Here is an 18,399-nt window from a genome sequence, read left to right as displayed (position 1 = left end):
CTTAGGAGGCAGTGATCATAATATGGTAGAATTCAATCTGCAATTTGAAAGAAAGGTAGAATCAGATGTAAAGGTGTTACAGTTAAATAAAGGTAACTACAGCGGCATGAGGGAGGAACTGATGAAAATCGACTGGGAGCAGAGCCTAGTGGGAAAGACAGTAGAACAGCAATGGCAGCAGTTTCTGGGAGTAATTGAGGACACAGTACAGAGGTTCATCCCAAAGAAAAGAAAGGTTATCAGAGGGGGGATTAGGCAGCCATGGCTGACAAAGGAAGTTAGGGAATGCATCAAAGCAAAAGAGAAAGCCTATAATGTGGCAAAGGGTAGTGGGAAGTCAGAAGATTGGGAAGGCTACAAAAACAAACAGAGGATAACAAAGAGAGAAATAAGGAAAGAGAGGATCAAATATGAAGGTAAGCTAGCCAGTAACATTAGGAATGATAGTAAAAGTTTCTTTAAATACATTAAAAACAAACGGGAGGCAAAAGTTGACATTGGGCCGCTCCAAAATGACGCTGGTAATTTTGTGATGGGAGACAAGGAAATAGCTGAGGAACTCAATAAGTACTTTGCGTCAGTCTTCACAGTAGAAGACATGAGTAATATCCCAACAATTCCGGAGAGTCAGGGGGCAGAGTTGAATATGGTAGCCATCACAAAGGAGAAAGTGCTAGAGAAACTAAGAGGTCTACAAATTGATAAATCTCCGGGCCCAGATGGGCTACATCCTAGAGTTCTAAAGGAGATAGCTGAAGAAATAGTGGAGGCGTTAGTTATGATCTTTCAAAAGTCACTGGAGTCAGGGAAAGTCCCAGAGGATTGGAAAATCGCTGTTGTAACCCCCCTGTTCAAGAAGGGAACAAGGAAAAAGATGGAAAATTATAGGCCAATTAGCCTAACCTCGGTTGTTGGCAAGATTCTAGAATCCATTGTTAAGGATGAGATTTCTAAATTCTTGGAAGTGCAGGGTCGGATTAGGACAAGTCAGCATGGATTTAGTAAGTGGAGGTCGTGCCTGACATACCTGTTAGAGTTCTTTGAAGAGATAACAAATAGGTTAGACCAAGGAGAGCCAATGGATATTATCTATCTTGACTTCCAAAATGCCTTTGATAAGGTGCCTCACGGGAGACTGCTGAGTAAAATAAGGGCCCATGGTATTCGAGGCAAGGTACTAACATGGATTGACGATTGGCTGTCAGGCAGAAGGCAGAGAGTTGGGATAAAAGGTTCTTTTTCGGAATGGCAACTGGTGACGAGTGCTGTCCCGCAGGGTTGAGTGTTGGGGCCACAGCTGTTCTCTGTATATATTAACGATCTAGATGACGGGACTGGGGGCATTCTGGCTAAGTTTGCCGGTGATACAAAGGTAGGGGGAGGGGCAGGTAGTATGGAGGGGGTGGGGAGGCTGCAGAAAGATTTGGACAGTTTAGGAGAGTGGTCCAAGAAATGGCTGATGAAATTCAACGTGGGCAAGTGCGAGGTCTTGCACTTTGGAAAAAAGAACAGAGGCATGGACTATTTTCTAAACGGTGACAAAATTCATAATGCTGAAGTGCAAAGTGACTTGGGAGTCCAAGTCCAGGATTCTCTAAAGGTAAACTTGCAGGTTGAGTCTGTAATTAAGAAAGCAAATGCAATGTTGTCATTCATCTCAAGAGGCTTGGAATATAAAAGCAGGGATGTGCTTCTGAAGCTTTATAAAGCATTAGTTAGGCCCCATTTAGAATACTGTGAGCAATCTTTGGCCCCACACCTCAGGAAGGACATACTGGCACTGGAGCGGGTCCAGCGGAGATTCACACGGATGATCCCAGGAATGGTAGGCCTCACATACGATGAGCGTCTGAGGATCCTGGGATTATATTCATTGGAGTTTAGGAGGTTGAGGGGAGATCTAATAGAAACTTACAAGATAATGAATGGCTTAGATAGGGTGGATGTAGGGAAGTTGTTTCCATTAGCAGGGGAGACTAGGACCCGGGGGCACAGCCTTAGAATAAAAGGGAGTCACTTTAGAACAGAGATGAGGAGAAATTTCTTCAGCCAGAGAGTGGTGGGTCTGTGGAATTCATTGCCACAGAGGGCGGTGGGGGCCGGGACGTTGAGTTTCTTTAAGACAGAAGTTGATAAATTCTTGATTTCTCGAGGAATTAAGGGCTATGGAGAGAGAGCGGGTAAATGGAGTTGAAATCAGCCATGATTGAATGGTGGAGTGGACTCGATGGGCCGAATGGCCTTACTTCCGCTCCTATGTCTTATGGTCTTGTCATGTCTGTACTGACTTTGTACAAGAGCCATGGTATCCTGGTTAAATTCCATTTGCGACTGTTCTGCCCCCATATGACCAGCCCATCTGTATCATCCTGTGATTTAAGGCTTTTGTCCTCGCTAGTTCCCACACCAACAATTTTCCATCTGCAGACTTATTGATCATACCTCCAATCTTCACGTATTTCAAATCCTAGATTTTATATATAATTACTATCGGTGGCTGAGGATGCACCAGGATCTTCCTGTGAGACATTTGGGAGCTTTACTAACTCTGGAGAAACAATGCTGAGAAAGCTGATGTTCTGGTCAACGCTAATAACTGGGTGCTGCATTGCCTGTCTCTGAATTTACTCCACTCCTGTTCATTCCCCACTTATGCAATAAGCATTGATCATAATGACTGGGAAGAGGTTGCTGCTAATCGGTCACTATCGTGACAACATGTGCATCAAACATCATCATTAGGGTGGCACGGTAGCACAGTGATTAGCACTGTTGCTTCACAGCACCAGGGTCCCGGGTTCGATTCCCGCTTGGGTCACTGCCTATGCAGTCTGTACGTTCTCCCCAAAAGACGTGCTTGTTAGGAGAATTGAGCTTTCACCTGAACAGGTGCCGGAGTGTGGCGACTTGGAGATTTTCACAGTAACTTCATTGCAGTGTTAATGTAAGCCTACTTATGTCAATAAAGATTATTATTTTTTGTTTTATTGATGTTCTTGTAAAATATTGACCTGTTATATTTTCTTTGATAATTTACTTTCATAATGGAGGTGGCACCGTGAAGAATGTGTCAGTCAGTAAGGATTGTCAGTGAGGATTGATCAGCATTTTCTATTTGGAGATGTTAATCAGAGGAAGCGTTCAGGCACTGAATTGCAGAGTTTTTTACAAAAACAACTTAGGACTGAAGTAAAAATTCATAATTTTATTGTTCATCAGTTTCTTTGGGAGGTCTTAAATTGAAGGATAAGATCACAGATGATGCTTTTAAAAAGGGACCCTGCCATCACAAAAACCAACATATATCTTGAAGATTAAACTCCAGCCAGTTAACATTAGGAGGAAAGTAAATAATAATAATCTTTATTGTCACATAGGGACTTACATTAACACTGCAATGAAGTTACTGTGAAATGCCCCTCATCACCACATTTTGGTGCCTGTTCGGGTACACTGAGGGAGAATTCAGAATGTCCAAATTGCCTAACAGCACGTCTTTCGGGGCTTATGGAAGGAAACCGGAGCACCCGGAGGGAACCCACACAGACACAGGGAGAACATGCAGACTCCGCACAGACAGCGACCCAAGCCGGGAATCGAACTGGGACCCTGGTGCTGTGAAGCATGAAGGAGCATTGAGGGAGCATTAAGGTTCAGACAGGAGAAGATCACCAGGAACGATGGAGAAATAACAGAAATATTAAATAATTACTTTGCATCATTGTTTCCCAGGGAGATAGAACAGGTCAACAGGACATTGAATGATAAGGTGATTATTGATTGCACTAATCAAACTCAAAGGGGATAAAGCCCCTGATCTGAATGGATTACATCCATGTATTTTAAAAGATTTGCAGGGAGGGACATTACTGCTCAAATTTAATAATTCATTAAAAAGGTTCAGTTCTAAAAGACTGGCAGCTCAGTAATGTAATTCCTATAATTAAATGGTGGCCAGAACATGCCCAGGAAATTATGAAACAATTAGCTGCACATTGGTAAATAATCGAATCCTGAGTAAAGGAGGGAACTTTTAAAATCTGGAAAAGATAAACATAACAATGAATAGTCAATATGGATTTCAAATGGGAAAATCTTGTCTGACCAAAGTTATGTGTCTTGCTGCTTGTGCGTGTGCTGCTTATCATTAGGTGCAAGCAACCTTCCTCCCCAATGTGGTTCCTGAGAATTCCATTGATTTGAATGGTACGATTTGAGTCAGAGAGTTTTTCCAGGAGTGAAAGAGGCACTTTGACCCATCGGGTCTCCATCAGCCATCAAGCACCTATTTACTCTAATCCCATTTTCCAGCACTTAGTCCGTAGCCTTCCATGCAATGGCATTTCAAATGCTCATCTAAATACTTCTTAAATGTTGTGAAGTTTACATTCTCTACCACACTTTCAGACAGTGAGTTCCAGATTCCCACCACCCTCTGGGTGAAGAAGTTTTTCTTCGCATCTCCTATAAACCTCCTGCCATTACCTGAAATCTATGCACCTGCTTATTGACCCCTCCGGTAAGGGGAAAGTTCCCTTCTATGCCCACTGGTTATTGACCCTTCCACTCAGAGGAAAGATTCCTTCCTATTCATCCCATCTATTCACCACTAATTCACTCAATAATTTTATATACCTCAATCAGGTTCCCCTCAGCCTTCTCTGCTCCAAGGAAAACAATCCCAGCCGATCCAGTCTCTCTTGCTTGCTGAAATACTCCAGCCCAGGCCATCCTGGTGAATCTACTCTGCATCCTCTCAATTGCAATCACTTCCTTCCAGAACTGCACACACTACTCCAGCTGTGGTTTAACCAGCATTTTTTACAGCCCCATCATAACCTCCCTGCTCTTATAGTCTATGCCTCAGTTAATAAAGGCAAGTATTCCATATTGCTTTTTAATCCCCCTATCTACCTGTCCTCCTGTCTTCAAGGACCGATGGATATGCCCACCAAGGTCCCTCTGATCCTCTAGGGTCCGACCATTAATTGTTTATTCTCTTGCCTTGTTTGCAGATTCTTTACCCAGCGCGAAACTGCAGGCTGACGGTGTGCTGTGTAAAACCTGACATTCCACAGGCCCCACTTTCCTGGAACAACATGAAGAATCTGTTTAAATCCACAAATACAAAGCTCCAGTTTTCTCCTGGAGTTGAGACAAATCAACTTTCAAAATGATGCAACTTTCAGCCAATGAGGGAGATCCGGGCTGAGCCCCGCCCCTCATTCACTCCGATTGGTTGGGGGACCAGCTGCTCCCGCTCTGTTCTCCAGTCCCGCCCCCTACTCCAAATGGCCCGGAGCTGCCGTCAATCACTCCCAGGGCATGGTGGGCTGGAGCATGCGCAGTGCCTGGAGTAGCTCCGGTTGAGACGGTTGTGCGGAAATTCTCAGTCCGATCTGCTACTGCCGGGTAAGTCATGAGGGAGGGATTGATGCGGCGGATGTGTCCGGCGGCTTCATAAAAACTCCGTTCAGGCTCCAAGCCCCGAATACGAAGCTCGGATACAGCAGCTGAACCGGCGAAAGCTGCTCGGGCTTTTCCCCAACACAGGCCCGGGTGGACGAAGTGTGGGGCAGGGCGCATGCGCACGGAGCGAGCGCCCCTGCGTTGCCCCGCCTCCCATTCATTCTGGTTGGTTGGACGACCAGCCGCTCTCTTTCGGTCCCTCAGCCACGCCTCCTCTCCCTATTGGTCCGAACCTGCCGTCAATCAGTCCCCGGGCATTGTGAGCTGGAGCAAACCCTTCACCATCATTGTCAGCTCCCTGGTTTGCAGCTGCGGAGCTTCTCCCTCCCGGGAACAGGCCCAGGTTAACGGGCACCATCCTGCTTCAGACACTGGAGGATGGTTCACATCAGAGGATGGGGGAGGGGGAAAAGAAATAAGAGCTTCCACTTTTTACTCAAATCAGTGAGGACTCTGATCTCTGGCAAGGAAGGAAACGCTGGCAGGTGGGCGGGGAGGATTCACAAACACCCGCTGGAGGCCCCAAGCCCCCAATAGGACCCATTGATTTTATTGTCAGTCTGCAGATAGGAGCTGGAGAACTGAACCCAGGCAGAGGAGAGGGAGGGAGAAACAGAGTGGAGGAAAGAAATGGTGCAGATGGTGAGATGGGTTTGGATTTCAGCCCAGGGAGGAGGGAGACTGTGTGGGATGGGGATTTACAGCTTTGGGGGAACAAGAGAGGAAAAAATGTTCCAGAGAAACTAGAATTGCCTGTTGTACACTATTGTAAACTCCTTTTACAGGGGGTTAGAATTGGAGAAGTTACACATCATAAACTTGTAGCGCACAAAGACTCCGTGAGACAAATAGAGTGAAGTCGATGAGGCTTTATTAAGCGTGTCTGTTCCCCCGCAGCTCAATAGTAGAATGGCCTGCGGGGGAGGACTCCTGCTTCTTATACTCCGCTTTCAGGACGGAGCTAGAGGTCAACGGCCAACCAGGACCCAGGATCTGTCAGCCAATGACATTAGGGCTTCCAGTCCCACATGACCCCTAATACATACTATCACAAAACTCAATCCTTGTCAAAAATGAACTCGGCGGGGTGATGCTTCGTATGGTGGTAAGGGTTTACAGGGCTGGTCCTGGGAGGAAAAAACAGTCACATGGCAATACAGTATTGTACAATTTTGTCCTGTTTCAACTATTTACAGAAGGTATCGGGAGAAAAGCAAAATGTTCTTGTGAAAAGTCCATACATTGATTTAGATCGACGCCACGAGTCGGTCGGGCGGTCTGGTCGTCCGTGTCGATCGCCGCGGCCCCGGTGGTGGTGGTGGTGCTTGTACCGGTGTTGTCGTCCCCGGGATCCTTACGGTTTCCGCTTGGGCTTTATTCTTGGTCGGGCCTGAGGGGAGGGGAACCGATCCTCCTGGGAAGTGGGAGGTCGCGGGGTGCGGCGGTGGCAGGAAGGGGGGGGGTTGGGTGAATGGTGTCGGGGGGGTGTGTGTTGCCGGCGGGCGCCAGATCCCGCAGGGAGACCGTGTCCTGTCGGCCGTCGGGGTACTCCACGTAAGCGTACTGCGGGTTCGCGTGGAGGAGGTGAACCCTTTCGACCAACGGGTCCGCCTTATGTGCCCGCACATGCTTTCGGAGCAAGATGGGTCCTGGGGCCGCCAGCCAGGTCGGCAGCGACGTTCCAGAGGAGGACCTCCTAGGGAAGACAAGGAGACGCTCATGAGGCGTTTGATTAGTGCTCGTACATAATAGCGACCGGATGGAGTGGAGAGCGTCCGGGAGGACCTCCTGCCACCGTGAAACTGGGAGGTCCCTGGACCGTAGGGCCAGTAGGACGGTCTTCCAGACCGTGCCGTTCTCCCTCTCTACTTGCCCGTTCCCCCGGGGTTGTAGCTGGTCGTCCTGCTCGAGGCTATGCCCTTGCTGAGCAGGAACTGGCGCAGCTCGTCACTCATGAAAGAGGACCCCCTGTCGCTGTGGACATATGCGGGGCAACCGAACAGTGTGAAGATGGTGTTCAGGGCTTTAATGACTGTGGCCGCGGTCATGTCAGAGCAGGGAATGGCGAATGGGAAGCGGGAGTATTCGTCCACCACATTAAGAAAGTATGTGTTGCGGTCGGTGGAGGGGAGGGGCCCTTTGAAATCGAGACTAAGGCGTTCAAAGGGGCGGGAAGCCTTAATCAGGTGCGCACCATCCGGACTGAAAAATTGCGGTTTGCATTCCGCGCAGATGTGGCAGTCCCTTGTGACTGTACGGACATCCTCTAAAGAGTATGGGAGGTTGCGGGACTTGATAAAGTGGAAAAACCGAGTGACCCCCGGGTGGCAGAGGTCCTCGTGGAGGGTTTAGAGGCGGTTAATTTGTGCGTTGGCACATGTGCCGCAGGATAGGGCATCGGACGGCTCGTTCAGCTTTCCGGGACGATACAAAATCTCGTAGTTGAAGGTGGAGAGCTCGATCCTCCACCTTAAGATCTTGTCGTTTTTGATTTTGCCCCGCAGTGCATTATCGAACATGAAGGCTACCGACCGTTGGTCAGTGAGGAGAGTGAATCTCCTGCCGGCCAGGTAATGCCTCCAATGTCGCACAGCTTCCACTATGGCTTGGGCTTCCTTTTCCACTGAGGAGTGGCGGATTTCTGAGGCGTGGAGGGTCCGGGAGAAAAAGGCCACGGGTCTGCCCGCTTGGTTAAGGGTGGCTGCTAGAGCTACGTCTGAGGCGTCGCTCTCGACCTGGAAGGGGAGGGACTCGTCGATGGCACGCATCGTGGCCTTTGCGATATCCGCTTTGATGCGGCTGAAGGCCTGGCAAGCCTCTGTCGACAGAGGGAAGGTAGTGGTCTGTATTAGGGGGCGGGCCTTGTCTGCGTACTGGGGGACCCACTGGGCGTAGTATGAAAAAAAACCCAGGGCTTTGGAGCAGTGCGGGAGGGGAAATTCCATGAGGGCGCGCATACGTTCGGGGTCGGGGCCTATTATCCCATTGCGCACTACGTAGCCCAGAATGGCTAGCCGATTGGTGCTAAAAACGCACTTGTCCTCGTTGTACGTGAGGTTCAAGGCTTTGGCAGTCTGGAGGAATTTTTGGAGGTTGGCGTCGTGGTCCTGCTGGTCGTGGCCGCAGATGGTTACATTGTCGAGATACGGGTACGTGGCCCGCAACCCATGTTGATCAACCATTCGGTCCATCTCCCGTTGGAAGACCGAGACCCCGTTTGTGACGCCAAATGGGACCCTTAGGAAATGGTATAATTGCCCGTCTGCCTCGAAGGCTGTGTACTTGCGGTCACTTGGGCGGATGGGGAGCTGATGGTAGGCGGACTTGAGGTCCACGGTGGAGAAGACTTTATATTGGGCAATCCGATTGACCATGTCGGATATGCGGGGGCGAGGGTACGCGTCTAGTTGCGTGTACCTGTTGATGGTCTGGCTATAGTCTATGACCATCCTTTGTTTCTCCCCTGTCTTCACTACTACCACCTGCGCTCTCCAGGGACTATTGCTGGCCTGGATTATGCCCTCCTTTAGTAGCCGCTGGACTTCGGACTGAATGAAGGTCCGGTCCTGGGCGCTGTACCGTCTGCTCCTAGTGGCGACGGGTTTGCAATCCGGGGTGAGGTTCGCAAACAAGGACGGGGGTTGCACCTTGAGGGTTGCGAGGCCGCAGATAGTGAGTGGGGGTATTGGGCCGCCGAATTTGAACGTAAAGCTCTGTAGATTGCATTGGAAATCTAATCCCAGTAAGGTGGGGGCGCAGAGTTGGGGAAGGACGTTTAGTTTGTAGTTTTTGAACTCCCTCCCCTGCACCGTTAGGGTAACTATGCAGAATCCTTGGATCTGTACGGAGTGGGATCCTGCAGCTAGGGAAATCTTTTGTGCGCTGGTATAGGTGGTCAAGGAACAGCGTCTTACCATGTCGGGGTGGATAAAGCTCTCCGTGCTCCCGGAGTCGACTAGGCATGGTGTCTCGTGGCCGTTTATTAGCACCGTTGTCGTCGTCGTCTGGAGTGTCCGGGGCCGAGCTTGATCGAGCGTAATTGAAGCGAGACGTGGTTGTAGTAGTGGAGTGGGGTCCGTTGTTGCCGTCCAAGATGGCGTCGGGGATGATCAAAATGGCCGCCCCCATACATCGCAGATGGCGGCGGGGGTGGACAAAATGGCCGCCCCATACATCGCAGATGGCGGCGGGGTGGACAAAATGGCCACCCCCACGCGTCGTAGAGGTTTGGGGTGGTCCAAGATGGCGGCGCCCTTCCTCCCCTCGTGGTGGCCGGGACCCAAAATGGCGGCGTCTGCAGGTCGCACATGGGGCGCTGGGGGGGTTGGGGAGCGTTAGGACCGCACGGGGCTCCCTCATCTCCGGGGACAGCGGTGGTCGGGACCCAAGTTGGTAGCGCCGGCGGGTCAGACGTGGGGCGCGGGGGGGGGGTGTTAGGGGGGCGTTAGAGACGGCCAGAACTCCCTCTTCTCCGTGGGGAGTGGTGGTCGGGACCCAAAGTGGTAGCGCCGGCGGGTCATACATGGGGTGCGCGGGGGGGGGGGGGTTGGGGATCGTAAGCGGCGTGCAGGGCTCCCTGTTCTCCCGGGACCGCGGTGGTCGGGACCCAGAGCGGCTGCGCCTGCGGGTGGGGAGCGTAAACGGCTTGCAGGGCTCCCTGTTCTCCCGGGACAGCGGCGACCTCACGGGACCGGCACACAACCGCGAAATGGCCCTTTTTCCCGCAGCTCTTGCAGATCGCTGCGCGGGCCGGGCAGCGCTGCCGGGGGTGTTTCGCCTGGCCGCAGAAATAGCAGCGGGCGCCCCCGGTGCGACTTGGCGTTTGGACCGCGCAAGCCTGTGGGGTGTCCGGGGGGGGTGGGGGGTGGGTTTGTCGCGACGGGTACGTACGGAGCCCAATGGGCTGCCGCGCGGTCGGGGCCGTAGGCGCGGGTGTTACGCACGGCCACGTCTAGGGAGGCTGCTAGGGCCCGGGCCTCTGAGAGTCCTAGCGACTCTCTTTCTAGAAGTCTTTGGCGGATTTGGGAGGAATTCATACCTGCCACAAAAGCATCGCGCATTAACATGTCCGTGTGTTCATTTGCGTTCACCGAAGGGCAGCTGCAGGTTCGTCCCAAAATCAGCAGCGCGGCGTAGAATTCGTCCATCGATTCTCCGGGACCTTGCCGTCTCGTCGCGAGCTGGTAGCGAGCGTAGATTTGGTTAACTGGGCGGACATAGAGACTTTTCAGTGCTGCAAACGCCGTCTGGAAATCCTCCGAGTCTTCGCTGAGGGAGAAGATCTCCGTGCTCACCCTCGAGTGCAGGACCTGTAGTTTTTGGTCTTCTGTGACCCGGCCAGTGGCCGTTCTGAGGTAGGCCTCGAAACAAGTCTGCCAGTGCTTGAAGGCTGCTGCCACTTTCGCTGTGTGGGGGCTGATCCTCAGGCATTCCGGAATGATCCTGAGCTCCATAGTCCTTTTTTTTTTAGGCACGCTTAATAAATTGTAGCGCACAAAGACTCCGTGAGACGAATAGAGTGAAGTCGATGAGGCTTTATTAAGCATGTCTGTTCCCCCGCAGCTCGATAGTAGAATGGCCTGCGGGGGAGGACTCCGGCTTCTTATACTCCGCCTTCAGGGCGGAGCTAGAGCTCAACGGCCAACCAGGACCCGGGATCCGTCAGCCAATGACATTAGGGCTTCCAGTCCCACATGACCCCTAATACATACTACCACAAAACTCAATCCAACAGAAAGGTTGATTTCTATCCTGCATTGACAGTGATGACTTTTGTAACATGAGATTACAGCTCTCAGGAAAGATTAAATGGAGAGGGGCCTTTTTTCTATTGAAAACAACCAATTAAGCGGTGGCCTGATAGAAATCTTTAAAATTATCAGTTCTTTAAAATTATCAGTACTTTTGAGAGGGGTCGATGTGAGAGAGTCCAAAATCAGTGACCATTAATAAACAACAAGTCATAATTACAAGATAGTTACGAATAAATCCAAGGGGGCAATTTGGACAAATTTTTTATCACATGTTCAGAATGTGCAACTCATTACCATGGGAAGGAGTTGAGGAAACTGCTGAGATGTTTTCAAAAGGAAACGGGACAAGCACATGAGAGAAAATGGAATCGAAAATCAGCTGAAAGGCTGAGATTTGATAGGTGTGACAGTCGGAGATGTATAAGACCATAAGACATAGGAGTGGCAGTAAGGGCATTCGGCCCATCGAGTCCACTCCATCATTCAATCATGGCTGATTTCAACTCCATTTACCCGCTCTCTCTCCATAGCCCTTAATTCCTCGAGAAATCAAGAATTTATCAACTTCTGTCTTAAAGACACTAACGTCCCGGCCTCCACCGCCCTCTGTGGCAATGAATTCCACAGACCCACCACTCTCTGGCTGAAGAAATTTCTCCTCATCTCTGTTCTAAAGTGACTCCCTTTTATTCTAAGGCTGTGCCCCCGGGTCCTAGTCTCCCCTGCTAATGGAAACAACTTCTCTACATCCACCCTATCTAAGCCATTCATTATCTTGTAAGTGTCTATTAGATCTCCCCTCAATCTCTTAAACTCCAATGAATATAATCCCAGGATCCTCAGACGTTCATCGTATGTTAGGCCTACCATTCCTGGGATCATCCGTGTGAATCTCCGCTGAACCCGCTCCAGTGCCAGTATGTCCTTCCTGAGGTGTGGGGCCCGAGTAAGGACAGCAGCAGAATCTGTGACAGAATGGCCTGTTTGTGTCTTATATATTCACAGTAATTCAATGTAATCTCCTTTTACAGAATATTTGCAGATGTAAACATCATGTCGAGATCTGACAGTCACTTGATTCATCAGGACCGGCCTTTCAACGTGGAAGGAGAAATGTTTGTCTGTTTTGTCTTTCGGGAAAAAATTCAAAAATCACTGTGATTGGAAAAGCACCGAGACACAGACATCAAAGTAATTTTCCACAGTTAGCTGGAACTGAGCTTTAACCAATCACACAGCATGAAATTAAATTGCAGCATTTACATCAGGGAGACACCGTACTCAGGCTTCAACTGATGATCCAAGTTGGAGAGACATAAGGACATTCGCACCAAAGGAATCAAGAAGCAGCAATTGGACATTCAGCCCCGTGAGCCTGTTCCACCATTTAATAACTTCACGGCTGATCTGACAGTGACTGCAAATCTGCATCCCACCTACACCTGGTAACCTGTCAATAACCATGGAGAAACCGTGGAAATGTGGGGACTGTGGGATGGGATGCTATTCTCCGTCTGAAATGCAAACTCATCGACATATTCACACTGGGGAAAGGCCGTTCATCTGCTCTGTGTGTGGGAAGGGATTCACTCTGTCATCCCACCTCCTGACACACCAACTTGTTCATACTGATGAGAGACCGTTTAAATGTGCTGACTGTGAGAAGAGCTTTAAAAGCAGAAATTATTTACTGACACACCAACGCACTCACACTGGGGAGAGGCCGTTCACCTGCTCCGTGTGTGGGAAGGGATTCATTTGTGCATCTCACCTCCAGACACACCAACTTGTTCATACTGATCAGAGACCTTTTAAATGTGCTGACTGTGAGAAGAGCTTTAGAAGCAGAAATAATTTACTGACACATCAACGCACTCACACTGGGGAGAGGCCATTCACCTGTCTGGAATGTGGGAAGGGATTTAATGATTTGTCAAACCTCCGGACTCACCATCAGGTTCACTCTGACCAGAGACCGTTTAAATGTGCTGACTGTGAGAAGAGCTATAAAAGCAGAAATAATTTACTGATACATCAACGCACTCACACTGGGGAGAGGCCATTCACCTGCTCCGTGTGTGGGAAGAGATTCACATGTTCATCCGACCTTGTGATACACCAATTTGTTCACACTGATCAGAGACCTTTTAAATGTGCTGACTGTGAGAAGAGTTTTAAAAGTAAAAAGCATTTAATGTCACATCAACGGACTCACACTGGGGAGAGGCCGTTCACCTGCTCCATGTGTGGGAAGAGATTCACATGTTCATCCGACCTTCTGAAACACCAGCGAGTTCACACTGGGGAGAGACCGTACACTTGCCCCATGTGTGAGAAGAAATTCACTCGGTCATCCGACCTGACTTCACACCAACTTGTTCACACTGATCAGAAACCTTTTAAATGTTCTGAATGTGAAAAGAGATTTAAAAGAAAAACAAGTCTGCGGAAACACCAGCGAGTTCACACTGAAACAGAATCATAGAATTTACAGTGCAGAAGGAGGGCATTTGGCCCATCGAGTGCACCGGCCCTTGCAAAGAGCACCTTACTTAAGCCAAGTTACCTCCAACCTAACCCATAACCCCACCTAACCTTTTTGGATACTAAGGTCAATTTATCATGGCCAATTCATCTAACCTGCACATCTTTGAACTGTGGGGGGAAACCGGAGCACCTGGAGGAAACCCACGAAGACACTGGGACAACGCGCAGACACCGCACAGACAGTGACCCAAGCCGGGAATCAAACCCGGGACCCTGGAGCTGTGAAGCAAATGTGCTAACTGTTAAATCCCAAATTTCTTTACCCGTCAGTCTGGCCTCAATAAAAGTCGAGATGGATTTGCAGGTACAGCATTAGTTATTTTATTTAGCTTGCAAGCTTGATTCATTTCACAGAGGCATAAGACACACACATCTAGTCTCCTACACCCCGGAAAGCGAATGAACAAAGAGACAAAGGGATCTCTGCAAATCAATTCAAATGGTATCAAGTTTCACATACACGATTCCCATAGGTCATCCTATACCACTCCTGACCTAGTCAGACATTCTGATTGGCTCACTTCCAATCCCTTCCTCTGGCCCCTATTACCCAGCATCCTTTTCTCCCCCTATGGTGGACACACCTCCTCCTTGCTTTGCCATGCGGTCTGAAATCCTTTGTCTGTGAACTCACCAGAATGAGACTGGCCTATCTCTACATTACAGTAACTAATATCCCTAAAGTAACTATTTTATATCACATTCGTCATAACCACTGTGCTACTGTGTCACCCAAACGTGGGAGCGGTACTTGGGAGAGCCTGTTCAACCGCTCCGTGTGTGGGAGGAGATTCACTCAGTCAAACAACCTGAACAGACATCAGCAAGTTCACAGGCAACAGCAGGGTTTAGATTCAGCTGTTGTTGCTACTGTTAGTCACATCCAGGACTGAATGATGCCTGGATGTCTGTTTCCAGTGGGACTCCACAGTTTCCAGTATATATCAATGATTTAGACTTAAATGTATGCACCAGGATTACACAAAAGGTGCAGATATGTTTTAGACAATGAGGGAGAAAGCCATGGACTGGGTCAGGTGGACAGAAAAATGGTGAATGGAAATTTAGATACGGAGAGGTTCGAAACACACGACAGTTAATTCCCGATAAAAATAAGGTCACTGATTGGTGGGGAAGCTACAAATAATCCTTTTTAAAAAAAATAATAAATTCAGAGTACCCAGTTATTCTTATTTTTTTCCCAATTAAGGGGCAATTTAGCGTGGCCAATCCACCTAACCTGCACATCTTTAGGTGGTGGGGGTGAAACCCATGCAGACACGTGGAGAATGTGCAAACTCCACACGGACAGTGACCAAGGGCCAGGATTCAAACCCGGCTCCTCAGCGCTGTAGTCCCACTGCTCCACGTGCTGTCCTAGCTACAAATAATTCAAATAACTTTATTGAACAGTTCTCAAATGGAAAGGCACTTGCCCACATTAAAACTAAGGATCTGCAATTGACCTTTGATCAAGCAAGTCATATTTAGGGCAAGATTATAAACAGACGGCATTCATTTAAAGTGATTATAAAAAGAAGCAATGCTGAGCAAAGCTAGGAGAGTGGGCAAAGAAGTGGCAGATGGAATACAATGTGGAAAAGTGTGAGGTTATGGACTTTCGAAGCAGGCATAAACTATTTTCTAAATGGGGAAATGCTGAGGAAATCACAAGCACAAAGGGAATTGGAAGTCCTTGTTCAAGATTCTCTTCAGGTTAACGTGCAGGTTCAGTCGGCAGTTAGGAAGGCAAATGCAATGTATTCATGTCAAGAGGGCGAGAATACAAGTCCAGGGATGTAATTCTGAGGCTGTATAAGGATCTGATCAGACCCCATTTGGAATATTATGAGCAGTTTTGGGCCCCGTATCTAAGAAGGACGTGTTGGCCTTGGAAAAGGTCCAGAGGAGGTTTACAAGAATGATCCCTGGAATGAAGAATTTGTATGAGGAACGGTTGAGGACTCTGGGTCTGTACTTGTTGGAGTTTAGAAGGATATGGGGGAATCTTATTAAAACTTATGGGATACTGCAAGGCCTGGGTAGAGTGGACATGGAGAAGATGTTTCCACTAGTTGGAAAAAGTAGAAGCAGTGGACACAATCTCACACTAAAGGGCGATCCTTTAAAACAGAGTAAGAAGTCTTACAACACCAGGTTAAAGTCCAGCAGGTTTGTTTCGACTCACTAGCTTTAAGGGCACAGTTCCTTCCTCAGATGATGATGAGGAATTAAAACAGATGAGGAGGAATTTCTTCAGCCAGAGGGTGGTGAATCTGTGGAACTCTTTGCCACAGAATGCCGTGGAGGCCAAATCACTGAGAGTCTTTAAGATGGAGATAGATAGATTCTTGATTAATAAGCGGATCAGCGGTTATGGGGAGAAGGCAGGAGAATGGAGATGAGAAAAATATCAGCCATGATTGAATGGCGGAGCCGATCCGATGGGCCTAATTCTGTTCCTATGTCATATGATGTGAAGAAAAACATTCTGTGCTGCGTGTGGGATCATGAATGCACTGCTCGAAAATGTGGTGGAGGCAGATTCAATTGATGCCTTGAAAAGAGAATTGGACAACTATCTGTTACTATCAGATCAGCCATGACCTTATTAAATGGTGGAGCAGACTGGGCTGAATAGCCAACTCCAGCTCCTTGCTCATCTATTCGTATCTTTTGAGGAGAAAAATATCTACAGAGTTCAGGGCCAATGACAGCGGATTGTGACTGTTGCAGAAAGTTGGCACAGGTACAATTTGTCGAGTGCCTTTGTTTTGTGCTGTCACCTTTCTATGCCTCTGTGTTATGAGGGAAATGCAGAGCACCAATGCAAGAGAGGCAGATTACTCCCTCGATATGGATTGGACTTGTTTATTGTCAAGTGTACCGAGGTACAGTGAAAAGTATTATTCTGCGAGCAGCTCAAACAGATCATTTTGTAAATGAAAAGAAAGTAAACTAAAAAGAAAATACATAATATGGCAACACAAGGTGCACAATGTAAATATATAGACAAAGGCATTGAGTGAAGCATACAGGAGTGTAGTATTAATCAGGTCAGTCCAGAAAAGGGTCATTTAGGAGTCTGGTAATAGCGGGGAAGAAGCTGTTTTCAATCTGTTTGTGCGTGTTCTCAGACTTTTGTATCTCCTGCCCGATCGAAGAAGTTGGAAGAGTGAATAAGCCGGGTGAGAGGGGTCTTTAATTATGCTGCCCGCTTTCCCCAGGCAGCGCGAGGTGTGGATAGAGCCAGTGGATGGGAGGCAGGTTTGTGTGATGGACTGGGCTGTGTTCACTACTCTCTGACGTTTCTTGCGATCTTGGGCCGAGCAGTTGCCATACCAGGCTGTGATGCAGCCAGATAGGATGCTTTCTATGGTGCATCTGTAAAAGTTGGTAAGAGTCAGTGTGGACATGCCAAATTTCCTTAGTTTCCTGAAGAAGTATAGGCGCTGTTGTGCTTTCTTGGTGGTAGTGTCGATGTGCGTGGACCAGGACAGATTTTTGGTGATGGAAACCCTGTGCCCCAGTGCAGGAGAGGCTGGTTGTTGGGCAGTGTGAGCTGAACATACATGGCTGGATAAAGATTAAGGCAGATGTCAAGACCCTTGGAGTGAAAACAAGTCTGGAGGGAGTGGGTCAAAAAACCTGGAGAGTTGCATTTTGTATGAATCGTGAGTGATCCAGTCACAATTATGAACAGTAAACTAAATCTATCACTGGTTTGATGAGATGAGTCGATGGGCCGAGTGGCCTCCTTCTGCAATGTAAATTCTAAATTCTTTGATTTAACGTGTCCCAGGTGTTGTAAATACTGTACATACTGTAGATCAGTCTGCTTGCTGCCCATGTCTAAGTGATATCAGAATAATGTGCTTCTGTATTAAATAAAGTATCCAAAACTCTCATTGTGCTTCATGCCCAGCATCTTGCCTAACTGTGGATCTTCTGTTTTGCTAACTGGGAAATAGAATCTTCCTGTTTACTAATTGCTCTATGGCGGCTGTGTTACCCAGAATCCCCCACGCTGCAGAAAGTTCCCGATCAGTGAGTGTACGAGGCCAGTGCGCAGGTGCAGTGTGGGTGTGTGCTCTGAGCATGCTCAGTGTCAGTCATGGTGAGAGAGTGAGGAGGAGCTGGGTTGAACACAACAGTGAGCTGTATCCCTGTGAGAAGGGCATCTCCCAGTCTCTGTTTGACTCTCCTACAGCTTCCTATCATGGTTGAGTTGGACAAGGAACTCTCGTCATTTGAGCTGGAAAAGGCCATTGATTGCTGACCAAACAGCAAGGTGCCCAGCAAGGATGGAATTCCAGCTGAACTGCCCACACACGGAAAGTCCCATCGACTGTCACACCTTCCTGCCCTCCCCTTTTGGGCTGTGAGACTGGTCCACGGAACATGTGAGATGCAATAAAAACTGCAGTGACAGAGGAGACAGCATCAACTACAGGGACATCTCACTCCTTCGAGTCAGGGGAAGACCTTCACTTGGGTGATGTTTAAAAGATTCATCTACTTGCAGACTGAGTTTATCCAGAAGCACAGTGCGGTTTCTGTGCTGACAGATCTACAGTGAACATGATCTTCTCCACACACCAGCTACAAGGGAAGAAAACAATTGGGATTT

The 18,399-nt window shown here is 48.5% G+C and overlaps 2 protein-coding genes across 2 annotated transcripts in view; one reads left to right on the top strand and one right to left on the bottom strand.

The window, feature by feature from the left end:
• Nucleotides 1–18,399, bottom strand: part of LOC140418206 (uncharacterized) — a 387,895-nt gene that overhangs the window by 164,241 nt on the left and 205,255 nt on the right. The window lies entirely within an intron of this gene.
• Nucleotides 5,218–14,076, top strand: LOC140418212 (uncharacterized). Its single transcript, XM_072501647.1, has 2 exons — nucleotides 5,218–5,412; nucleotides 12,254–14,076. The coding sequence occupies exon 2, from the start codon at nucleotides 12,685–12,687 to the stop codon at nucleotides 13,705–13,707; it is 1,023 nt and encodes a 340-aa protein (XP_072357748.1). The 5' UTR covers nucleotides 5,218–5,412; nucleotides 12,254–12,684; the 3' UTR covers nucleotides 13,708–14,076.

Source organism: Scyliorhinus torazame, chromosome 5, assembly GCF_047496885.1.
Source record: "Scyliorhinus torazame isolate Kashiwa2021f chromosome 5, sScyTor2.1, whole genome shotgun sequence".
NCBI classification, from domain to species: Eukaryota; Metazoa; Chordata; class Chondrichthyes; order Carcharhiniformes; family Scyliorhinidae; genus Scyliorhinus; species Scyliorhinus torazame.
The sequence above is the reverse complement of the archived record's forward strand: the minus strand, read 5'-3'. Positions and strand labels throughout refer to the sequence as shown.